The 24,641-nt window shown below is 39.1% G+C and overlaps 1 protein-coding gene and 1 pseudogene across 1 annotated transcript; both read left to right on the top strand.

Moving 5' to 3' along the window:
- The first annotated feature begins 2,250 nt into the window (after window positions 1-2,250).
- LOC133043462 (olfactory receptor 6C4-like) lies at window positions 2,251-4,860 on the top strand (annotated as a pseudogene).
- A 15,463-nt stretch (window positions 4,861-20,323) lies between these two features.
- LOC133042708 (olfactory receptor 6C4) lies at window positions 20,324-21,253 on the top strand. The gene has a single exon (XM_061123588.1). It carries the CDS (start codon window positions 20,324-20,326, stop codon window positions 21,251-21,253), a length of 930 nt encoding a protein of 309 aa, XP_060979571.1.
- The last annotated feature ends 3,388 nt before the right edge of the window (window positions 21,254-24,641 follow it).

Below are 24,641 nucleotides of genomic sequence, written 5' to 3'. Positions count from 1 at the left end.
ATATAAAGAATTCCAACACATCAACAGAGAAAAGACAGGTAGCCCAATGAAAAAGAAGTGAGCAAGAGACTGGAAAAAAGACTTCAAAAAAGAGAAATATAAATGGCAAATATTGCTATAGAAAGTTCTTCACCTACACTAACAATCATGGAAAAAGCAAATCAAGATCACATTAGTTCAACTTCACATAATCGGATAGGTAAACATTGACAATCTGAAGTCCAAGTAGAGAAGCTATGGAGAAGAGAGTAATTGGATATTGTAAACAATTCAACCACTTTGAAATCAACTCAGTATTACTATTAAAGTTGAAATAATACATACCCAATAACCCAGCAGTTCCACTTGTGGAATGCATGTGTCAGTAGAACTGTACATTTCATAACATTTCCAAAATGAAAAATAAATCCCTGCTAACTGAATGAGTGAATAAATGGTGGCAGATTCATACAATGGAATATTATAATGCAAATGAATGAGTCACAGCTACCAGCAGCAACACAAATGAACTGTATGCATAAAACTGAACAAAAGAAGTAAGACGCAAAGGAAAACATACAGTGCAATTCCATTTTTATAAGGGTTGAAAACAGGCAACACAAAACTATATTGTGTGAGGATCCATAAAGTGATAAAATTGTAGATGTAAGAAACTTAATTTGTTGAAATTTTCTCATATATAAATGGAGATACAAATAAGTCCAGATTCAAAAGATTTCTGAGATAATTGAAGTAGCTAATCCATGTAACAGACTGAGCCCCCACTTAAAAAGAAGTAGAGATCACTTAATAGCACGGTTATTTATAATTTTCTCCTTGGCCTTGCTATTAATGCTCGTGGTGTTAGTATCGCCATTGATTTTTTATCTTTTGAAATCTCTGAGAACACAAACATTTTTTTTTTTAATTTTTTCAGTGGGTTTTGTCATACATTGACATGAATCAGCAATAGATTTACACGCATTCCCCATCCCGATCCCCCCTCCCACCTCCCTCTCCACCCGATTCCTCTGGGTCTTCCCAGAACACAAACATTTATCCAAAATAAAGTGTCTCACAACATATGCTTTTTTTTTCCTTTTTGAGTATAATCTTTGTACTTCATTCTTATAATATCAAGTGATGAACAAGAAGAAAAAAATGGACAGAAAATAAGATTATATTTGATTATATTTGAGGGTAGGTTGTGGATGAATGACCATCATAATTTGAGAGATGGCTTAATTTCTAATGAATTTAGAAGTACTATACAGGGCCACTCACACTCCTACAAATGAAAGAGCCCCTAATTGTGCTGATTTTAGAAAAACTATTCACAAAGTATTTTCAGAATGTAGGGTTCTTCAATGACCCTCAAATTGTGTAACCAATGTGGTAGCATGTTTCAGTGATAACCAAGTGGTAATTTTTCTGGCCATCTTCAAAGGTCTCACCTCACTACTTTCATCATCTCTCTCAGATTCTTAGGCTGTAGATGACTCTCTCACTGCATTTTTTTTTCTTTTTTTCCCAAATATATTGAAATATAGTTGACATATAATATTGTGCAACTTTAAGATGTACAATGCGATAATTTGATACTCTCCTTGGCCCTTCTTCTCTCAAATATGTGTCCACAACTTGCTCACAAAGCTGTCAACAATTGATGCTCATTAACACCTCTGAACTTGAGTCCACAGGGCATCTTCAGCTTCTAAAGGAAATTGATCCCCATGTGCATTCTCTAAAAGGAACAGATAAAAACCTGGGTCACTGTTGATAACACAGGATCTGCAAAAAATTCCATATCTTGGCTTCTAAGGAGAGCAACATAATTTATCACAGATCAGAAAATTTAGGGTATTTTCAGTCTGATCAGTCCTCCTTTTTAATCCTATCACTGCTACTTTTTACAATTTTTTGGTATGCTATTTTGCCCTTGTTAAGTAGAACTCTATCTCTCAAGAACTGAGGTTTAATCTAATTTGAATTATTTGAAGTAATAGAGAAAATAATTCACTTACTATTTAGCTAAGCCTTATAAGGTTGATACTTCCATGAAAGAGCATGACAGGAAAAGGAAAGATAATATACATAAATTATGCTAATTTTTTGCTATTTGTAGACTCATATGTGAATCTCACCTTTGATTCATCTTTTAGTATCAACCAGGTAAACAAACCACCACAATCATTCAAACTGTGAACAGTATAAGCCCTTTATGTTTCTAGTTTCCAAAATCACTGATGTAATCATTGGTGGACATAGACCATGAAGTTTTACCATTATGAAATTCTGAAAGAAAATGTAAAGCTACTGTTAAAAATTTCAGGTGAGTACAACCAGGGAAATAAGATCCAGATTTGAGAAAACCAGATTCAGGTTTCACCGTACCTGGTCTCTCAGTATTCATGTATGGCCATCATGGGGTATCAGTGATGTCTGAAAGTATATGACTTTTCTAACTAACATACAGGTTGATTAAAGGATCCCTTAAAATGTCCTTTGCCACAAGAATATTTTTAATCAGATAAGGCTACAGGTGCAAAAATATGTAACTATCAAATTTGCCTTCCTTAGTAACTACCAACATATCTACAAAGAACAACTATAACCAATAATACTGGCATTAATTTCCTCATTTCTGTGCTCTGAGAACAGTGGAAACACATATTTTTGAGATTTATAACCAGCTTCTACTCCTAAATACCATTCAGCAGTCTTCAAAACTTTGAGCAAAATCCATTCTGGGAGCTATGTCCTATGACTGCCACAATATCTCTTTCCCCAGTTGTATGCCAAATCAGTGCCCAGAAGACTCTGGCAATGAAGTGTAAGTGAAAAGTGAAAGTGTTAGCCGCTCAATCATGTCCAACTCTTTGCAAACGCCATGGACTGCAGCCTGCCAGTTTCCTGTGTCCATGGAATTCTCCAGGCAAGAATATTAGAGTGGGTTGCCATTCCCTTCTCCAGGGGATCCTTCTGACCCAGGGATCAAACCCAGGTCCCTTGCATTGCAGGCAAATTCTTTACCATCTGAGCCACCAGGGAAGCCCATAAAGCATAATGCTTAATGCATATCAATACAATTTAGTCATGGCAGAAGCCTGGACATAGGAAAAGACTTATGGCATAAAATGATAACATTCTGAAACAGTCTCATAATCTTAAAGGCCAAATAGACATTCATCCAAAAAAAATTCAGGAAGGTAGCAAAAAAAAAAAAACAGCTTTGGATTTGGGGTTTATAGCATTGCCTGTACTGGGAGAATTTCCACAGTTTATTTTAAAGAGGAAACCAGGCAACTAGACCGTGAAGGAGATGAGGATCAGCTACATATATGATGAAGTATCAGGTAGTGTATGAAGGGGAACACAAAAAGAAGAGAAAAGAGGAACAAAGAGAAAAACTTATGCCAAGAACATAGAAGTAAAAGAGACATAGAGAACTAAAATCAGATAAGATTATTTAAGTGTAGGAAATTTATGAATATTTTATAAGAAAGAACAGGTACAGTCAGAGTCATTCTTGTGTGACATGTCTGTGTTAAGAACCCAGGAATAGGAGAAATGACCAATTATTAATTGAAACAATATTTTATGTTTTGGTGTTTTTACTCCATTATATGAATTCTCTATGCACATCATTCCTGTGTGTCTTTTAGATCATTCTTTAGGTTTAATCAATTTCATTCATGTTTTAATGTGAAAATATTGATCTATTAAAGTATTCACTTGCTAAAAAAAGGGCTTTATGAATCAAGCCACTCACATAGGAACCCTGGGTCCTCCAATGAGCCAACCCTAGTCCAGTGGGACGCCATTTTGGGCCAATTTGGATGAAGAGTAGATAATATGACCTGATTCTGTTGGTTGCAATTAACTTCATTTTTCCTAGCCTGAGAAACTCTAGTTTTCATCACTGACCTTTCATTTTCCCTTTAGATCTACTGAAGGTCAACAATGAAAACCAAACCACATTTACCGAGTTTATTCTGTTGGGCCACACAAATCCACCTGAATCCAGGTGGTGATATTCCTCTTTCTGTTCCTCTCCTACTTGCTAAGCATCTTAGGAAATCTGACTATCATCGTACTCACTCTGGTAGACCCTCACCTCAAGACTCCCATGTATTTCTTCCTCCAGAATTTCTCCTTCTTAGAAGTTTCCTTCACATCCATTTTTATTCCCAGGCTTCTGACCAGCTTGACAACAGGAAATAAAGTCATCAGCTTTGTTGGCTGTTTGACTCAGTATTTTTTTTTTAATATACTCCTTGGGGCAACAGAGTTTTACCTCCTGACTTCTATGTCCTATGACCACTATGTGGCCATCTGCAAACCCCTGCATTACCTGACCATCATGAGCAGCAGAGTCCGCATACAACTTGTGTTCTACTCCTGGTTAGGGGGAGCCCTGGCTATCTTGCCACCAATTATCCTGATAAGCCAGATGGTTTCTGTGCCTCCAATGTTCTGAATCAATATTACTGTGATTATAGACCCCTCCTAGAGGTTGCTTGCTCAGACACAAGCCTTTTAGAATTAATAGTCATCTTCTTAGCTGTTTTGACTCTGGTGGTTACTCTTTTGCTGGTGACACTTTCTTATACATAGGTTATCAGGACCATTCTGAGGATTCCTCCTGCCCAGCAAAGGAAAAAGGCTTTTGCCACTTGTTCCTCCCACATGATTGTCATCTCACTCTCTTATGGCAGCTGCATCTTTTTATACATGAACCCATCACCAAAAAAAGGAGGGAATTTCAAGAAGGAAATATCTCTGCTCATGACTTCAGTTAGCCCTTTATTGAACCCCTTTATTTATACCCTAAGGAATCAGCAGGTGAAGCAAGCTTTTAAGAGCACAGTAAAAAAAATTATAGAATTTTAATAATCAGAATTTATTATTTTAATTAGTGAAATTAACAAATAATTGAGTTAATACATATCTAATAAGTGTTGATGATGTTTCAAGAGATATTCTGGGCACTGAGAATAGAAATACAAGAAACATAGCTTCCAAATTTCTAAGAACCTCCAGGCCAGTATCATAGAGATATATAAAAGCACCTAAATTATAATGAAACTTATTAAATGCTATTACAAAGAAATAAATGGGATGCCATAAAGAATTATTTGCTCTTGATATCATGATTTCTCACTTTTGAGACATTTGATTTCTCACTTTTAAGACATTTAAGAGGCAAAAATAGTGTATAATGGGAACAGTAGAAAGATATTAATTTAGAGTGAATGGTAGGAGCCCAGTAGTGAAGATATTTATTGCACATTTAAGAGTTTACTAAATATTACTGAGCCAAGAGAAATTATAAGAAATTGATATATCAATTTTGCTTTATGAGGAATATAATAAAGCAGTGAATAAATTAACTTTATTAATGTATTAACATATTGTAATGTAATGTAATGTATTAAAGTAATAAAAATTACATACAAGATGAGTGATAAGCAGTTAACCAAGAATAGCATTCAAGCAAACAATACTAAAGGTTTCATTATAGTCCATAAGATAGAGAGAAAGGACACAATTGCAATCTCGATTCAAGCAATGTAGTGGACAGAGATGAGAAAGTTCTTCAGCTTGGAAGACTGCATGGTTGATAAAGCCATAAATCAAATGAAGGATTCAAGAGAAAAACATTTGTCAGCTTAATACTCACAAGTTATATTTAATCAGGTTTGTCTTGAAACACAGATGAAAAAATAAATGTATGAGAAGCATTTGTTCCTCAGTGTATAATGGACTCAGCTTTAGGACGTGTGAAACGTAAGATTACTTTAAAGGTACATTTGAGCAAGCTATCCAAGCAACACGTGAGGTTTGGACATAAATGTCCGGCTTTTATCTCAGAGTGACTGAAGAGCACAGACTTAGAAAACAGTCTGAAAGATAGTTTCTAATCAAGGATATTCTGAAATAAAGTCTGCCAATAGTAGCCATCAGAGAGCTGAAAGAGGAGGAGGAGGAAGGAGACAGTGGAAAGAGAAGAAGGGAAGGAGAAAGGAAAGAGGGGAGAAAGGAAATAAAGAGATATTATAGAAAAGGAAGTAAAACGTCCCCCTGGAAGTCAGAAATTATAGGGTTAAAAATTGTCAGAACTGGAAGCAAAGCAGTCGAATTGGCAATGTTAAAAATGTTCACTATACCTTCAGTTTTATAAGTGAAGTTCAAAATTATTTCACTCTAGTAATGCCAGACAACTAGAGGTCATGTGGAGAAGGAAAAGACTGTCATACCTAATTTTAAAAGAAATTAAAGTTTTAGACATGCAAGGTAGACACTGAAGGAAATAATGAGAACAAGAAAAATCTTGAATCTACTTGCCTGGCAAGTAGAAGCATTTCATTGTGCCTCTTTTCATAATAGCAATCCACCATCTGTGCTGTTTGATATTTTCCCTAGAATTAGTGTCTTATGATTTCTTCTGAAAAGCTGCCTCAATTGTGTTTTTTAAATTTATTTTTAATTGGAGGATAATTGATTTCTGCCATACAACAACATTAACCAGCCGTAAGTATACATATGTCCCCTTCCTCCTGAATCTTCCTCCCACACAACCCATCCCACCCTTCTAGATTGTCACCTGGCACTGGGTACAGATCCCTATGTTATACATAAATCGTATTTTAAATGCACAGGTGAAAAAATAAATAAATAAATAAAAATAAAATAAAATACGTGCACAAGTGGGAGACTTTGAACATTTTAAAGAAATTAACTCCATCACTCAGTCATGTCCAACTCTTTTGCAACCCCATGGACTATAGTCTGCCAGGCTCCTCTGTCCATGGAATTTCCAGGCAAGAATACTGGAGTGGGTTGTCATTTCCTTCTTCAATAAATACAAGTGGTACCACACAATTACATTATTTTCTTGAACAGCTTTTTTTATTGTCTAGCGACAACTTTTTATTTGACACTATTTGCCGTACCTTATTTTCAAATGTTTGTCTGTTAAACTTTCTATTGAGTTCTCTTTCATCCTTAAGACCTCACTTCTAAGGCTTCCATCCTCCTAGTCCATCTGTACAAGTGGCCTTCTGTGTATGTTCAACAGTTGTCCTATATTCACTGTTGGTTAATGGACTAAAATGTGAAATCAGATGTAATTTTTAAGAGTAAAATGGGTTATAATCACTCAACAAGAATTACAACAATGGGAGAACATTACAAAAAAGATAATAAATCAAAAACAAAGACTCAAAATACATTTGTGTATCATAAAATTAAATAATAAGATGTTTCAACATGTAGGAACAATTCCTGAGACCCACAGATAAGGGTTGTTCTCGGATAAAGATTATCTCAGATGCTACAAAGACAGCAGGTATTATTGTCTAGATAAATGCCTTAAGAGGAAGTGAGTTGTACCCACCAACAATTGAACCTTTACCTAGCACATATCATCAACTGGGAGAGTAGGTAATGTGAAATTTTGGAAATCTTTTATAATCGTTCCCATAAGCTTATAATGATTGGATTGTGGCAAACCAGTGAACGTCTGGTCCCCTCAAAGTAAGCAGACTCCAAGAGTGTACATATAAAATGTGTACATATCATTCCTGGAATGTTCTATGATTGCTACAAGAGTCCTCCAGTCATTTTGATCCACAGAAGAAAAAGCTTGCTTTGTGTAGTTGAACACTTTTTATAGGACAAGCTTGAGAGTTGGAGATGAAAATAAATAAACTGGTGTTCATATAATTGGTCCCATATTTGCCCCCTCTTCATTGGTTAATCCTGTGTTTTGAATTTGTCGAGCTATTTCCTCAATGGTATTATGTTTACCTAGGAGAACAAGGATGTTGCAAGGATGGTGCATAATGTGATTTCCTATTATATCTTCCATGGTTGGCCTTAAGACTTCTTTGGATTCTGGTTTTAGAAGGTATTATAAAAATTTGGAAAGAGGTTTAAACAGATTGCTCTGAACCTCAATAGTCTCAGCTCTAATCATGGTGCCAATGTCAGTGGAATGTCTGATTAATAAGGAATCTAGGGCTTCATGGAGTTCATCCAATGTGTTTTACTTAGACATAAGGACAAACTATCTCAACTATCAAGGCAAAACAACCTTAGATTTCCTCCAGTCAAGAGAATGTATGTACCATTATAAATATGTCCTGCTGTACAATGACAAATTACTCTTACAAAGTTAAACAATCTACATCCATATTTTAAAATATATAGTTATCTAAGGTAGAACCAAATAAAAAAAAACAAAGACATGCTTTTGGAGCCCAGATTTAGAAATCCAGGACAATGACAATTTGCAAATTTGAATAGTAACCTTTATCTAAGTTTGTCTGCCTTACAGGACCTGATATGTGGTCTTCAAGGTTGTAAAGTCATGCAGTATATGCCATGGCTAATGATTCAGCAACTGGATTATCTAATATAAAGAAATCAATAAGATCTATGCAGCAGGAGATTGAAATACTGTTGAAAACAGTGTATAATCACAGCCCACTCAATAGCAATACAGAACCAGCTGATTACACACACACACCAAAAAAATTATCTGTTTTGCATCACAGGCTGGAAATTAAATAGTGTGGATGCTACAGTTTTGTTATTCTTTTCAAAATTGTTTAGACTATCTGAGTTTCTTTGCCTTTCTTTATATGTAAGTTTTAAAATCAGCTTATCTATATCTACAAAAAATCCTGCTAGAATTTTGACTGGATTGCTTTTTCTTGGTAAATATTTATTTACTAATTTATTTATTTGGCTGCACTGAGTCTGAGTTGTGGCATGCATGCTCTTCGGGCTCTTTAAGTTGCAGTGTGTGGAATCTAGTCCCTGACAAGGAATCGAACCCAGGCCCACTGCACTGGGACCTTGGAGTCTTAGCCACTGGACAACCAGAGAAGCCACGACTGGAGTGCTTTAAATCTAGAGATCACACTGAGAATTTATTTCTTAAAAGCATTAGAACGCCTTCCCACTAGAGTTGTTATAAAGGGCTGCCACTGCAGGAAGTTGTGGTTCCCCAAAGGCCAGGACCCTTTTCCCCAGGATCACAGCAGAGAGTGCACTGGTTTGAGGGAGCTGGATTTCAGACCCGCTGCAGGACAATGAAGACAGGAGCAGCATACCCCCAGGAGGTAGCAAATCAGCAAGGGTCCCCAGTACATGATCACCAGCATGTGAGTATTAGAACAAGGATCATTTTTGTCTCATCAGGTTTTAGAGAACTGAGAGCTGAATAGTGAACAGCAGTACGCAGATTTTGAGAGCTGGCAGCAGCAACAAGTCACCCAAGACACAGTGGACCACAGGATGGCAAGCATGCTGAAGCAGGGGCAGAATCTGAAGTCTCAAGGACTGTGGTCACCATCAGCTTAGACCCTGATGACATAAACGGCTTCAAGATTTAGGCTAACAACATGGGGAAACATGCTCAACTTGTGCTGAATATCAGAGAGATAGTAAAAGCATAAGAAGAGCCTCACTGAGGTCTTGTATTGTGGCTTCAATGGTAGCATGTCTGGAAGGAGGGGGGAATACTATTTCCAAGTGTCTACCATGATCCAAGAATAGTAACTAACAACAGATGGAGTCAATTGCCTCATAAATCTATTTGCCACTGGCTAAGGGCTATCCCCCGGGAGATAATCTTCTTCCATTATATAGGCAGGGGCACGTTTTCCCTCATAAGATGCATGGTTAGTCACTACATTATCTTATGTTCCCACTGGAAAAGGGAAGTCCCTTTAATTCTTCTCAGGCCTTGAAGGCAGAGGCCATACTACAGACTGGTATTTCATGGGCCCACCAGGAAGAGATTAGTGGCATCAGATCTGAGACTGTACCAGTGTATGTTTCAGAAATCCAAGCTAATTTATCAGCCTGTACATTGTAATGAGGCTCTGAAAATTGAATTTTAGTATTTGACCTTGATTTGCATTTTGAGTATCTGTGGTGCAATAAATTCCTGGAGTTCTTTACCCTAAAGGAGAGTGTGAAACAGCTTAGATAAGGGATTGTTGTTGCTGCCATTAGCCAGACCATGTGACCATATGGTGGGCAACAGACCAAGAGTCTATAAAAATGTGAAGGGGCCAATTGTTGGCCATCACATCCTCCAATATTATAATGACTGTGCTGTGGTGCACTGGGATTACCCAGAGGGGATGGGATGGGGAGGGAGGTGGGAGGGGTTTCAGGATGGGGAACACATGTACACCCATGGCTGATTCATGTCAATGTATGGCAAAAACCACTACTATATTGTAAAGTAATTAACTTCCAATTAAAATAAATAAATAAATAAAATGACTGTGCTGACCCCTGGGTCCCACGTTTGATTAGGGATGTCCCAGTGCAGAAGATTTTCAGTGAGTTCATCCTGTGTGATGTTGGTGCTGAATTTATAAAGTATACAAATTCTATTTCCTGACCACTCAGTTGATCCCAAGAATCTCCCCAAATGACCAATGGATACTGGTGAGGGGTGACCTCTTCAGGCACCACTGCATCTAGCAAAGGATTGAGGACATGGAAATCATTTCCTCCTGAGAGTGGGATATGCCAGAAGGCCCAGGTTTGGCTCTCTAAGTAGCATTTTCATTTGAATAATGAGACCTCTGTGGCCATGCCAAGTTTGTGGGGTGGTGCCTCAAAGACCCAAGGCATAATGAACAACTGGATGCAGAGTCAAAGGTTCAGGATTTGTAAAAGCACTTATTCCAAGAAAGATCCACTACACAGTCAACAGTTGCCATCCTAATGTTGTGAAATGTGCAGCCAGAGAAGGCAGTTTTTTGCAGCAGAAACCCATGAACAATGACTGATTCAGGGACTCCGAAAGGAACAAGACAAGGTAGCCAAAGCCTCTACAGTGAAGAAGTTTGGGGGGTTGGGACGGTAGAATGACACTGATAGAAGTGCCTGTTTTATTGCAACTTAGAGCTTTTTGGTTTGAGGTGGCAAGCCACTCAAAGCAAGCCAATTTACATTCAGCCACTATGAAAAACAGTATAGAGTTTCCTCAAAAAACTAAAAATAAAACAATCATATGATCCATCAATTCCACTTCTGGGTATTTATTTGAAGAAAATTAAAACACTAACTTGAAAAGATACCTGTCCCCCCACATTCATTGCAGCATTATTTACAATAGCCAAGATATGGAAACAACCTAAGTATTCTCTAACAGATGAATGAATTAAGAAAATATGATATATATATAACTATTTAGCCATAAAAAAGGAGAAAATCTTGTCATTTGCAACAACATAGATAGACCTTAAGGGCATTATGCTAAGTGGAATAGATCAGGCAGAGAAAGACAAATAATGCTTGATCTCACTTACATGTGTTCGCTGCAGCACTGTTTACAATAGCCAAGATAGGAAGCAAACTAAATGTCCATTGATAGAAGAATGAATAAAGAGGTTGTGGTGTATATAGACAGATAGATAGATAGATAGAAACAATGGAATGTTACTCAGCCATTAAAAAGAATGAAATTATGCCACTTGCAGCAATATGGATGGATCTAGAGATTATCATACTAATTGAAGTAAGGCAGAGAAAGACAAATATTATATGATACTCCTTACATATGGAATCTAAAAATAAAGTACAAATGAACATACTTTTAAAAACAGAAATGGGTCACAGATATAGAAAACAAACTTACGGTTACCAGGTGGGGCAAGGGGGAGACTGGGATTAATGTGTACCCACTGCTACCGTATATAATATAGATAACTATTAGAGACACCAAGGGGACATTTCATGCAAAGATGGGCTCAATAAAGGACAGAAATGGTATGGACCTAACAGAAGCAGAAGATATTAAGAAGAGGTGGCAAGAATGCACAGAAGAACTGTACAAAAAAGATCTTCGTGACCCAGATATTCACGGTGGTGTGATCTCTCACCTAGAGCCAGACATCCTGGAATGTGAAGTCAAGTGGGCCTTAGAAAACATCACTACAAACAAAGCTAGTGGATGTGATAGAATTCCAGTTGAGCTATTTCAAATCCTGAAAGATGATGCTGTGAAAGTGCTGTATTCAATATGCCAGCAAATTTGGAAAACTCAGCAGTGGCCACAGGACTGAAAAAGGTCAGTGTTCATTCCAATCCCTAAGAAAGGCAATCCCAAAGAATGCTCAAACTACCGCACAATTGTACTCATCTCACACGCTAGTAAAGTAATACTCAAAATTCTCCAAGCCAGGCTTCAGCAATACGTGAACCAAGAACTTCCAGATGTTCAAGCTGGTTTTAGAAAAGGCAGAGGAGCCAGAGATCAAACTGCCAACATCCGATGGATCATTGAAAAAGCAAGAGAGTTCCAGAAAAACATCTATTTCTGCTTTATTGACTATACCAAAGCCTTTGACTGTGTGGATCACAATACACTGTGGAAAATTCTGAAAGAGATGGGAATACCAGACCACCTGACCTGCCTCTTGAGAAACCTGTATGCAGGTCAGGAAGCAACAGTGAGAACTGGACATGGGGCAACAGACTGGTTCCAAATCAGGAAAGGAGTACATCAAGGCTGTATATTGTCACCCTGATTATTTAACTTATATGCAGAGTACATCATGAGAAACTCTGGGCTGGAAGAAGCACAAGCTGGAATCAAGATTTCCAGGAGAAATACCAGTAACCTCAGATATGCAGATGACACCACCCTTATGGGTGTCATCTTATGGCAGATGCCACCCTTATGGCAGAAAGTGAAGAGGAACTAAAAAGCCTCTGGATGAAAGTGAAAGAGGAGAGTGAAAAAGTTGGCTTAAAGCTTAACATTCAGAAAACTAAGATCATGGCATCTGGTCCCATCACCTCATGGGAAATAGATGGGGAGACAGTGGAAACAGTGTCAGACTTTATTTTGGGGGGCTCCAAAATCACTGCAGATGGTGATTGCAACCATGAAATTAAAAGACATGTACTCCTTGGAAGGAAAGTTATGACCAACCTAGATAGCATATTAAAAAGCAGAGACATTGCTTTGCCAACAAAGGTCCATCTAGTCAAGGCTATGGTTTTTCCAGTGATCATGTATGGATGTGAGGGTTGGACTGTGAAGAAAGCTGAGTGCTGAAAAGTTGATGCTTTTGAACTGTGGTGTTGGAGAAGACTCTTGAGAGTCCCTTGGACTGCAAGGAGTTCCAACCAGTCCATCCTGAAGGAGATCAGTCCTGAGTGTTCACTGGAAGGACTGATGCTGAAGCTGAAACTCCAATACTTTGGCCACCTCATGCGAAGAGTTGACTCATTGGAAAAGACCTCCTGATGCTGGGAGGGATTGGAGGCAGGAGGAGAAGGGGATGACAGAGGATGAGATGGCTGGATGGCATCACTGACTCCATGGGCATGAGTTTGAGTAGACTCCAGGGGTTTTTGAGTAGACTCCAGGGAGGCCTGGTGTGCTGCGATTCATGGGGTCGCAAAGAGTGGACACAACTGAGCGACTGAACTGAGGGCTTACTATATAGCACAGGGAACTCTGTTTAATGTCATGTTTCAGCCTGGATGGAAGGGGAGTTTGGGGGAGAATAGATACATGTGTATATCTATGTGTATATATACATATACATAGGAGAAGGCACTGGCAACCCACTCTAGTACTCTTGCCTGGAAAACCCCATGGCCAGAGGAGTCTCGTGGGCTGCAGTCCATGGGGTGGCGAAGAGTCAGGCACGACTGATCGACTTCACTTTCTGTTTTCACTTTCATTCACTGGAGAAGGAAATGGCAGCCCACTCCAGTGTTCTTGCCTGGAGAATCCCAGGGATGGGGGAGATTGGTGGCTGCCATCTATGGGGTCGCAGAGTCAGACACGACTGAAGCGACTTAGTGGTAGTAGCAGAAGCATACATATACATATATGTGTGTATATGTATATGTGTGTGTGTGTGTATATATGTGTAGCTAAGCCCCTTTGCCTTTGTCTACCTGAAATTATCACATTGTTAATTGGATACTCTAACACAAAACAAAGTGTTTAATAAAAAGTGAAATAGATGATTAGTAACGACTTACTGTATAGCCCAGGGAACTCTACTCAACACTCTGTAACGACCTGTATGGGAAAAGAATCTAAACAAGAGCAGGTGTGTGTTTATGTGTAACTGAGTCAGTTCGCCGCACACCTGAAACTAACAGCACCGTAAGCCAACTGTTCTCTAATAAAGATTTTATAAATCAATAAAAAAAATTAAACTCATAGATACAGAGAACAGACCGGTGCCAAAGGTGGGGGATGGAGCTGGGAGACATGGGTAAAGAGAGTCAAAATATATGAACTTCCAGTTATAGAATAAATTAGTATGGAGATGTACTATATAGTATGGTAACTATAGTTACTAGTATTGTATTGTATATTTGAAAGTTGCTAGGAGAGTCAATCTTTAAAAGCTTTTATCACAAGAAAAAAATTCTATAACTATGTATGATGAAAGATATTAATTAGACTTAGTATGGTGATCATTTTGTAATATATATAAATATCTACTCATTATATTGTATTAATGTAATGTTGTATTCAGTTATGCTAATTGTAAAATTAATTAACTTTTTAAAGAAAAACAAAGTGAGTCCATTTGCAAGAAGCAAACCTGCAAAGAAGCAGCAGGTTTGCAAGAAGCAGCATAATGGACTGAAATCAAATTCCTAAATGAGGAGCATGTTGCCTCTGAGAACCAATTAAGCATGTAAATGCTGCTGCTGCTGCTGCTGCTAAGTCACTTCAGTCGTGTCCGACTCTGTGAGACCCCATAGACGGCAGCCCACCAGGCTCCGCTGTCCCTGGGATTCTCCAGGCGGGAACACTGGAGTGGGTTGCCATTTCCTTCTCCAATGCATGAAAGTGAAAAGTGAAAGTGAAGTCGCTCAGTCATGTCCGACTCTTTGCGACCCCGTGGACTGCAGCCTACCAGGCTCCTCCGTCCATGGGATTTTCCAGGCAAGAGTACTGGAGTGGGGTGCCATTGCCTTCTCCGATGTAAATGCTGAGACTCCTTTGAAATAGCAAATGCTAATAAAACTGGAGAATTGGTTCCTTACTACATCAGGTATAAATCACTCCTGGGCAGAGGAGTATTGTTCAGAAATTTTAGTGCAACAGCGGGGCCTTGAGTGCAATAGGCAAGGCAGTTGGAATATCTCACAGGGAGGCAAGTGAAAACGTACTATTCCTTCAGAAGGTGAAGGCAAATAGCTTCTGCGAGCCTGTAGAACTCTAGAATGTATACATAAAATAGAACATTAGTCAAATCTTCCATAGAAAATATTTTGCAGGTGCTGATTGGATGGAGTATTAATTTCAGAAATAATAAGTATCAGATCTTAATGGGGGATACCATGGCATTAAAGTTGTTGTTGTTGTTTAGTTGCTAATTCGTGTCCAACTCTTTTGAGACCCCACGGGACTATAACCCGCCAGACTCCTCTGTCCCTCGGATTTCCCAGACAAGAATACTGGACTGGTTTGCCATTTCTTTCTCCAGGGGATCTTCCCAACCCAGGGATCGAATCCACATCTCCTGCACTGGCAGGTGGGTTCTTTACCACTGAGCCACCAGAAGCCCCAAGGTTGTGATAATCCACTGTGAAGTTACATTCATTTATATCAGGTTTGAGTACTGGCCAGCTAGTTTATTAAAGGGAGAAATATGGGAATAATGACTCCAGCAGGCACACCAATCCCCTGGGTTCTCACTCCATCATTCTCAACATCACAAACCTCGTGACTGTGGCAGATTCTTTCATGGAAACCTTATGGTCTCTCAGGAACTTCTCTCCTCAGCCACATGTTTACAACTTGTTCTCCAAGCTGTCAACTGAGGTTTATTTGCACCTTTTGTACTTGGGTCCACAGGGCAATCTTTAACTTCTTTAAGAAATTGATCCCCGTGTGCCTGCTCTAAAAAGAGCAAATAAAATCCATGTCACTCTAATGAACATAGAAACTGCAAAGAAGCCCACCAATATCCTGCCTTCTAAGGACTCTGCAATAATCTTTCTTAGAACAGAAACATTAAGGTTGTTTTCAGGTTATTAAAGTCCCCTTTTCCAATTCTATTTTTGCCAGGAGAAGGGGGCAATTATTTGCTGTTTTTTTTTTTAATTATTATATGTCTGAAGAACTCTGTCTCAGAAACTGTGATTTGATTCTGACTCAGATTCAAAAAATAGAAGTAATACACTTCCTTCCCAATTAAGCTCTAAAAATTTGGGTACTTCCATTGAGAGAAGAATTGAATGTGGATGGGAAGCCAATTTTTAAAAATGCTAAATTTTATACAACTCAGAGACTCACATGGCACATCTCACCTTTGATTCATCTCTTGGGGACAACAAGGTAAACAACCCACTACAGTCAATCAGATCATTGAGGGTGTGAATACTGTATGTGTTAAAGTAAACCATCCATTTAATCCATATGGATGGATTAAATTCTTCAACTGTGAAAATCTGGATGAAAATGAAGCATTTGCCAAAGACTACAGGTTAGTACAGACAAGGAAGGCAGGGTTGTTGCAGGATACAGGTCAATACCTACAGAAGCTATATGGAATAATGGGGAGGTTGACAAAAATGATTGTGAGGGCCTAATTCTTGCAGCCATGAAATTAAAAGACGTTTACTCCTTGGAAGGAAAGTTATGACCAACCTAGATAGCATATTAAAAAGCAGAGACATTGCTTTGCCAACAAAGGTCCATCTAGTCAAGGCTATGGTCTTTCCAGTGATCATGTATGGATGTGAGGGTTGGACTGTGAAGAAAGCTGAGTGCTGAAAAATTGATGCTTTTGAGCTGTGGTGTTGGAGAAGACTCTTGAGAGTCCCTTGGGCTGCAAGGAGATCCAACCAGTCCATCCTGAAGGAGACCAGTCCTGAGTGTTCACTGGAAGGACTGATGCTGAAGCTGAAACTCCAATACTTTGGCCACCTCATGCGAAGAGTTGACTCATTGGAAAAGACCCTGATGCTGGGAGGGATTGGGGGCAGGAGGAGAAGGGGACGACAGAGGATGAGATGGCTGGATAGCATCACTGACTCGATGGACATGAGTTTGGGTAAACTCCAGGAGTTTGTGGTGGACAGGGAGGCCTGGTGTGCTGCGATTCATGGGGTCAAAAAGAGTCGGACACGACTGAGCGACTGAACTGAACTGAACTGAATTTTTCTTACTCTTACACATGTGAATTAGAGTGGCCTTTTACATTGTTTTTGCTTCTTAATCAGAAAAATCTAAAGAGGCACACAGGATACCACCAGTAAAATTTCCTTCCTTGGGAATTACCAATTTATGTAGAAGGACTCATTGTCAGAAACATGAATGTTCCTCTTCCTGGGTTTGGTATGCCAAGAAAATTTGAAGCATGATAAATTTATCATCCTTAGTTTGCCACTGAGGACTCTTTGAGGCTTTGAGCAAAATCTACTCTGAGATGCTGTCTGTGGATCTCTCAAGATTTCTATTCTCAGAAATATAGTCCAAATCAGTGGGTTCAGTTCAGTTCAGTTGCTCAGTCGTGTCCAACTGTTTGCGACCCCATGAATCACAGCACACCAGGCCTTCCTGTCCATCACCAACTCCTGGAGTTTACTCAAACTCATGTCCATCGAGTCGGTGATGCCATCCAGCCATCTCATCCTCTGTCGTCCCCTTCTCCTCCTGTCCCCAATCCCTCCCAGCATCAGGGTCTTTTCCAATGAGTCAACTCTTCGCATGAGGTGGCCAAAGTATTGGAGTTTCAGCTTCAGCATCAGTCCTTCCAATGAACACTCAGGACTGGTCTCCTTCAGGATGGACTGGTTGGATCTCCTTGCAGTCCAAGGGACTCTCAAGAGTCTTCTCCAACACCACAGTTCAAAAGCATCAATTTTTTCGCACTCAGATTTCTTCACAGTCCAACTCTCACATCCATACATGACTACTGGAAAAACCATAGCCTTGACCAGACAGACTTTTGTTGGCAAAGCAATGTCTCTGCTTTTTAATATGCTATCTAGGTTGGTCATAACTTTCCTTCCAAGGAGTACATGTCTTTTAATTTCATGGTTGCAATCACCATCTGCAGTGATTTTGGAGCCAAAAAAATTAAAGTCTCTCACTGTTTCCAGTGTTTCCCCATCTATTTCCCATGAGGTGATGGGACCAGATGCCATGATCTTAGTTTTCTGAATGTTAAGCTTTAAGCCAACTTTTTCACTCTCCTCTTTCACTTTCATCCAGAGGCTTTTTAGTTCCTCTTCACTTTCTGCCATAAGGGTGGCATCTGCCATAAGATGACACCCATAAGGGTGGTGTCATCTGCATATCTGAGGTTACTGGTATTTCTCCTGGAAATCTTGATTCCAGCTTGTGCTTCTTCCAGCCCAGAGTTTCTCATGATGTACTCTGCATATAAGTTAAATAATCAGGGTGACAATATACAGCCTTGATGTACTCCTTTCCTGATTTGGAACCAGTCTGTTGCCCCATGTCCAGTTCTCACTGTTGCTTCCTGACCTGCATACAGGTTTCTCAAGAGGCAGGTCAGGTGGTCTGGTATTCCCATCTCTTTCAGAATTTTCCACAGTGTATTGTGATCCACACAGTCAAAGGCTTTGGTATAGTCAATAAAGCAGAAATAGATGTTTTTCTGGAACTCTCTTGCTTTTTCAATGATCCATCGGATGTTGGCAGTTTGATCTCTTTGGTTCCTCTGCCTTTTCTAAAACCAGCTTGAACATCTGGAAGTTCTTGGTTCACGTATTGCTGAAGCCTGGCTTGGAGAATTTTGAGTATTACTTTACTAGCGTGTGAGATGAGTACAATTGTGCGGTAGTTTGAGCATTCTTTGGGATTGCCTTTCTTTGGGACTGGAATGAAAACTGACCTTTTCCAGTCCTGTGGCTACTGCTGAGTTTTCCAAATTTGCTAGCATATTGAATGCAGCACTTTTGCAGCATCATCTTTCAGGATTTGAAATAGCTCAACTGGAATTCCATCACATCCACTAGCTTTGTTCCTAGTAATGCTTTCTAAGGCCCACTTGACTTCACATTCCAGGATGTCTAGCTCTAGGTGAGAGATCACACCACCGTGAATATCTGGGTCATGAAGATCTTTTTTGTACAGTTCTTCTGTGTATTCTTGCCACCTCTACTTAATATCTTCTGCTTCTGTTAGGACCATACCATTTCTGTCCTTTATTGAGCCCATCTTTGCATGAAATGTTCCCTTGGTATTTCTAATTTTCTTGAAGAGATCTCTAGTCTTTCCCATTCTGTTGATTTCCTCTATTTCCTGTATTTCTAAATCAGTGTAGTAGACTTTGAAAATGGCAGAGAAATAAAAGTAAATGCTAATGAATTTGATTTATTAATGCTGTAAACTTGTTCATGTAGTCAAAATAAAATGATAAAATATTGAACTAAAGGTCTTTAAGTCCTAAAGCACTGTTACAAACTCACCTTACAAAAGAACTGGTGTGTGCATGCTTAGTCATGATCAACTGTTTGTGACCCCATGACCTGTAGCCCACCAGACTCCTCTGTCCATGGAATTTTCTGGCAAAAATACTGGAGTGGGTTGCTATTTTCTACTCCAGGGGAATCTTCCCAAACCAGGAGTCAAATCTGTATCTCTTGTGTCTCTTGCAATGAACTGACAGATTCTTTACCAAATGTGCCACCTGGGAAGGGGGGAGGGTCTAGAAATATCAGTTATGCATCGGGATCTTCAGGATTATCTACTTGGGGAAATTTCTATTGGTTGCTGGAACAAGGGAAGTCAGAGATCTGTATAGTAACAGAGATGAGGATCTGTGGCAGGTATCCATCTAAACATTAAATAGTACAAGGAGGGGGAATATTACAGGGAAGGGAAAATAGTATAGGGAAAGCACCAGAGGGGAGAGGGAAGCACAGAAAATAGAATCAGGTAGAAATATTTCTACCAAGTGCCCAGAAGTATGAGATTAATAGAGTCAGAGAAATGTGACTTCAATATGGAGACTTTGTAAACATATTGGAAGGAAAAGATGGGTACAAAAATTTATTCTTCCAAAAAAATTAAGTAATTATTCTGTAACAATTCTCTTATGTGTGCATGAACTTGAGGAATACATGAACTTGAGGAATTACAAAGACTTTAGGAATAAGGTCCTTTACATGAGCAACAGGGGGGCTTCCATGAAACAAGTTTAGTCCAATGGACACTGGTTTGGGCCAACTGGATGGAGAGTTATATATGATCTGATTCTGTTGATTACAATGAGCTTTATCTCCCCAACCCCAAGAAACTTTAGTTTTCATCATTTTCACCTATTCCCTTTAGATCTACTGAAGGTCAACAATGAAAAACCGAACTACATTTACTGAGTTTATTTTGTTGGGCCTCACAAATCAACCTGAGGTCCAGGCAGTGATATTCATCTTTCTGTTTCTCACCTACATGCTAAGTGTCCTAGGAAATCTGACTATCATCATTCTCACTCTAGTAGATTCTCACCTACAGACCCCCATGTATTTCTTCCTCCGGAATTTCTCCTTCTTAGAAGTTTCCTTCACATCCATTTTTATTCCCAGATTTCTGACCAGCATGACAACAGGAAATAAAGCCATCAGCTTTGCTGGATGCTTAATTCAATATTTTTTTGCTATATTTCTTGGGGCAACAGAGTTTTACCTCCTGGCTTCCATGTCCTATGACCGCTATGTGGCCATCTGCAAGCCGCTGCACTACCTGACCGTCATGAACAGCAGAGTCTGCATACTACTAGTGTTCTGCTCCTGGCTAGGGGGATTCCTGGCTATCTTTCCCCCAGTCATTTTAATGGGCCAGGTGGATTTCTGTGCCTCCAATGTTCTGAATCACTATTACTGTGACTATGGACCCCTCCTGGAGCTTGCCTGCTCAGACACAAGCCTCTTAGAACTGACGGTCATCTCCTTGGCAGTTGTGACTTTGATGGTTACTCTGGTGCTGGTGACACTTTCTTATACATATATTATCAGGACCATTCTCAGGATTCCTTCAGCTCAGCAAAGGACAAAGGCTTTTTCCACTTGTTCCTCCCACATGATTGTCATCTCGCTCTCTTATGGCAGCTGCATGTTTATGTACATTAATCCTTCTGCAAAAGAAGAAGGTGCTTTCAACAAAGGAATAGCTGTGCTCATTACTTCAATTACTCCCTTGTTAAATCCCTTCATTTACACTCTAAGAAATCAGCAAGTGAAACAAGCCTTCAAGGACACCATCTCAAAGATTGTAAGGCTTTAACAAAACAAAATACACTTCAAGGAAAGATATACTTCATTTAGTTAATATGTATTGAGTGTCTACTATAATTCAAGTGCTGACCTGGCACTTAAGGATAAAAATATGAAAGGCATATGTCCAAATTTCAGGGAATCTACAGTTTAATGTGATAGAAATGGATACAAACTGTAAATTGTCAAGTTTGCAGTTTACTTGTAAGTCATAAGCCTGCGTGCGTGCGTGTGTGCTAAGTCACTTCAATCGTGTCTGATTCTCTGTGACACTATGGACTGTGGCCCGCCAGGCTCCTCTATCCATGGGATTCTCCAGGCAAGAATACTGGAGTGGGTTGCCATGCCCTCCTCCAGGGGGTCTTCCCCACTCGGGAATTGAACCAGCATCTCTTATGTTTCCTGCATTAGCATATGGGTTCCTTACCACTAGAGCTACCTGGGAAGCCCCAAGTCATAAGTTTACAAAAAATAAAAGAATATGATAAGTGTTAATAGAGAAGGATGAATGAGAATGTCTAAAAAGAACAACTGGAAAAAATTAGCTGTTTTCTGAAGTAAAACTGGACATTGGGGAGTCAAGAGATGTTTTAGACACCTGTTCATTCTCAACATCTAGGTTATGGCAAAATAAAGCTACATAATTTATGGTTTTCTAGATCCCCTCACATTCCTCTTAACCTGTCTCAGTTTAATTTTGTGCTACGAAAGTATTAAAATATTTTCTTGTTAAAAAAAAAGAAAAGAAAGGAAGTGATGCTATGAGCATTGTTTCTAAGAGGGAACCCTCTTACACTGTTGGTGGGAATGCAAACTAGTACAGCCACTATGGAGAACAGTGTGGAGATTTCTTAAAAAACTGGAAATAAAAATGCTATACGACCCAGCAATACCACTTCTGGGCATACATACTGAGGAAACCAGATCTGAAAGAGACATGTGCACCCCAATGTTCATCGCAGCACTGTTTATAATAGCCAGGACATGGAAGCAACCTAGATGCCCATCAGCGGACAAATGGATAAGGAAGCTGTGGTACATATACACCATGGAATATTACTCAGCCGTTAAAAAGAATTCATTTGAATCAGTTCTAATGAGATGGATGAAACTGGAGCCCATTATACAGAGTGAAGTAAGCCAGAAAGATAAAGAATATTACAGCATACTAACACATATATATGGAATTTAGAAAGATGGTAATGATAACCCTATATGCAAAACAGAAAAAGAGACACAGATGTACAGAACAGACTTTTGGACTCTGTGGGAGAAGGCGAGGGTGGGATGTTTTGAGAGAGCAGCATTGAAACATATATATTATCTATAATGAAACAGATCACCAGCCCAGGTTGGATGCATGAGACAAGTGCTCAGTCCTGGTGCACTGGGAAGACTCAGAGGAATTGGGTGGAGAGGGAGGTGGGAGGGGGGATCGGGATGGGGAATACATGTAAATCCATGGCTGATTCATGTCAACATATGACAAAACCCACTACAGTATTGTAAAGTAATTAGCCTCCAACTAATAAAAATAAATGAAAAAAAAAAACAAAAAAAAAAGAAATCTAGCATTACTGTTCTTCATTATGTAGCTGTAGAGTCTTGCTTCTATTAAAGTGAAAATATTTTTTACTATCCTTCTCTTTTTCATTTATCTTACAACAAACTACCATCCTCCTGTAAATTAGGTCCACTTTTCTCCAAATGAGACAAAAACTCTCAAGATTTTGTCAACTTACACACTCGTTTTCTAGAAGTTGTGGTTAGAGTTCTAGAGGCAAGGTTTACATCCTCTTACCTGTTGTTGCTTTTCATAGCTGACATCTTCCTAAGTTAATGGCTGAGTCACTCTCTTTGTCTCTCTCTCTCTCTCTCTCTTTGGTAGTCTCTGAAAATTTTTTTTTCAATCACAATTTAAATTTTCATCTTTTTGTTTACTTTTGTTAGGTATTATAAAGGACAAATTTTGTGATATGGCTTCATTCTTTCAACTTTTCCCCAAATTTTTGTTTTTTTTTATATAACCCATGGATACCTGTTTCATAAAGTGAAAAAAATATAAAGTATCACACAGTTTTATATCTAGAATGTTTCAAATTATGAATCTTCACAACCAACTGGGAACAGACTACCCTACCAAGGATTACACACGTGGATTTTAGGTAACAACAAACTGAATTTGAAGAGGTAATGGTAGGGACTCAACATCAATGGAACTTAGGACATTTTGGAAAGCTGATTATTTATACATAGTTTAGTAACACCTTAATTCATTGCAAAATGCTGATTGAGATGCAAGTGGAGCATCATCTGATGTATTCACATGTTTTATTTGTGGTAATAATATTCAGTGGAATGATGCTTCTTAGTCACTTAAGGAAAAAGCTGTACCGGCCTGATCATGAGAGAAAATTTCCAAGACCACAGGAGATAGTGAAGAGTGTATAATATTTTTAATAAATGACCTTTTTTGTAAGCCATGGCCATTTTGAATATCTGAGTTTCCTTGATGGCTAAGCTAGGGATTGTGTTAGTTGCTCAGTCGTGTCCGACTCTTGCGACCCCACTGACTGTAGCCCACCAGGCTTCTCTGTCCTTGAAGTTCTCCAGGCAAGAATACTGGAGTGGATTGCCATTCCCTTCTCCAAAAGGACTTCCCAACCCAGGGATCGAACCCTGGTCTCCTGCATCACAGGCAGATTCTTTGCCATTTGAGCTACAGGGAAGTCCAAGCTAGGGATTTGTGATGCCTTTTAATTTATTCCAAATTCACTGAATTATTAATTAATAGAGAAATGTTCTCAAATGGTCACATCTGAATCATTAACTTCTCCCACATCCACATTTCTACCAAAGCCCATGGTGAAATGGAAGACAATGCCATATAGTGGTTGAAAATACAGGCTTTAAAAACAGAAAAAGAGACACAGATGTACAGAACAGACTTTTAGACTCTTGGGGAGAAGGCGAGGGTGGGATGTTCTGAGAGAACAGCATTGAAACAAGTATACTATCAAGGGTGAAACAGATCATCAGCCCAGGATGGATGCGTGAGACAAGTGCTCAGGGCTGGTGCACTGGGAAGACCCAGAGGGATGGGATGGAAAGGGAGGCGGGAGAGGGGATCGGGATGGGGAACACATGTAAATCCATGGCTGATTCATGTCAATGTATCGCAAAAACCGCTACAATATTGTAAAGTAGTTAGCCTCCAACTAATGAAAATAAATGAAAAAGAAAGAAAGAAAATACAGGCTTTAGTTCAAATCCCAGATTTTCAACCTTCTACCCAAGTCTCCTTGGAACAGTTTTTGTTCTTGCCTAAAGCTTATTTTTCTCAACTCTAAAATGTGGATAATAAAGTGTCTATCTTATAGGGTAGTTTCGAGGATTAA

The sequence above is a fragment of the Dama dama genome, chromosome 3 (genome assembly GCF_033118175.1).
Source record: "Dama dama isolate Ldn47 chromosome 3, ASM3311817v1, whole genome shotgun sequence".
NCBI lineage: Eukaryota > Metazoa > Chordata > Mammalia > Artiodactyla > Cervidae > Dama > Dama dama.
The sequence above is the reverse complement of the archived record's forward strand: the minus strand, read 5'-3'. Positions and strand labels throughout refer to the sequence as shown.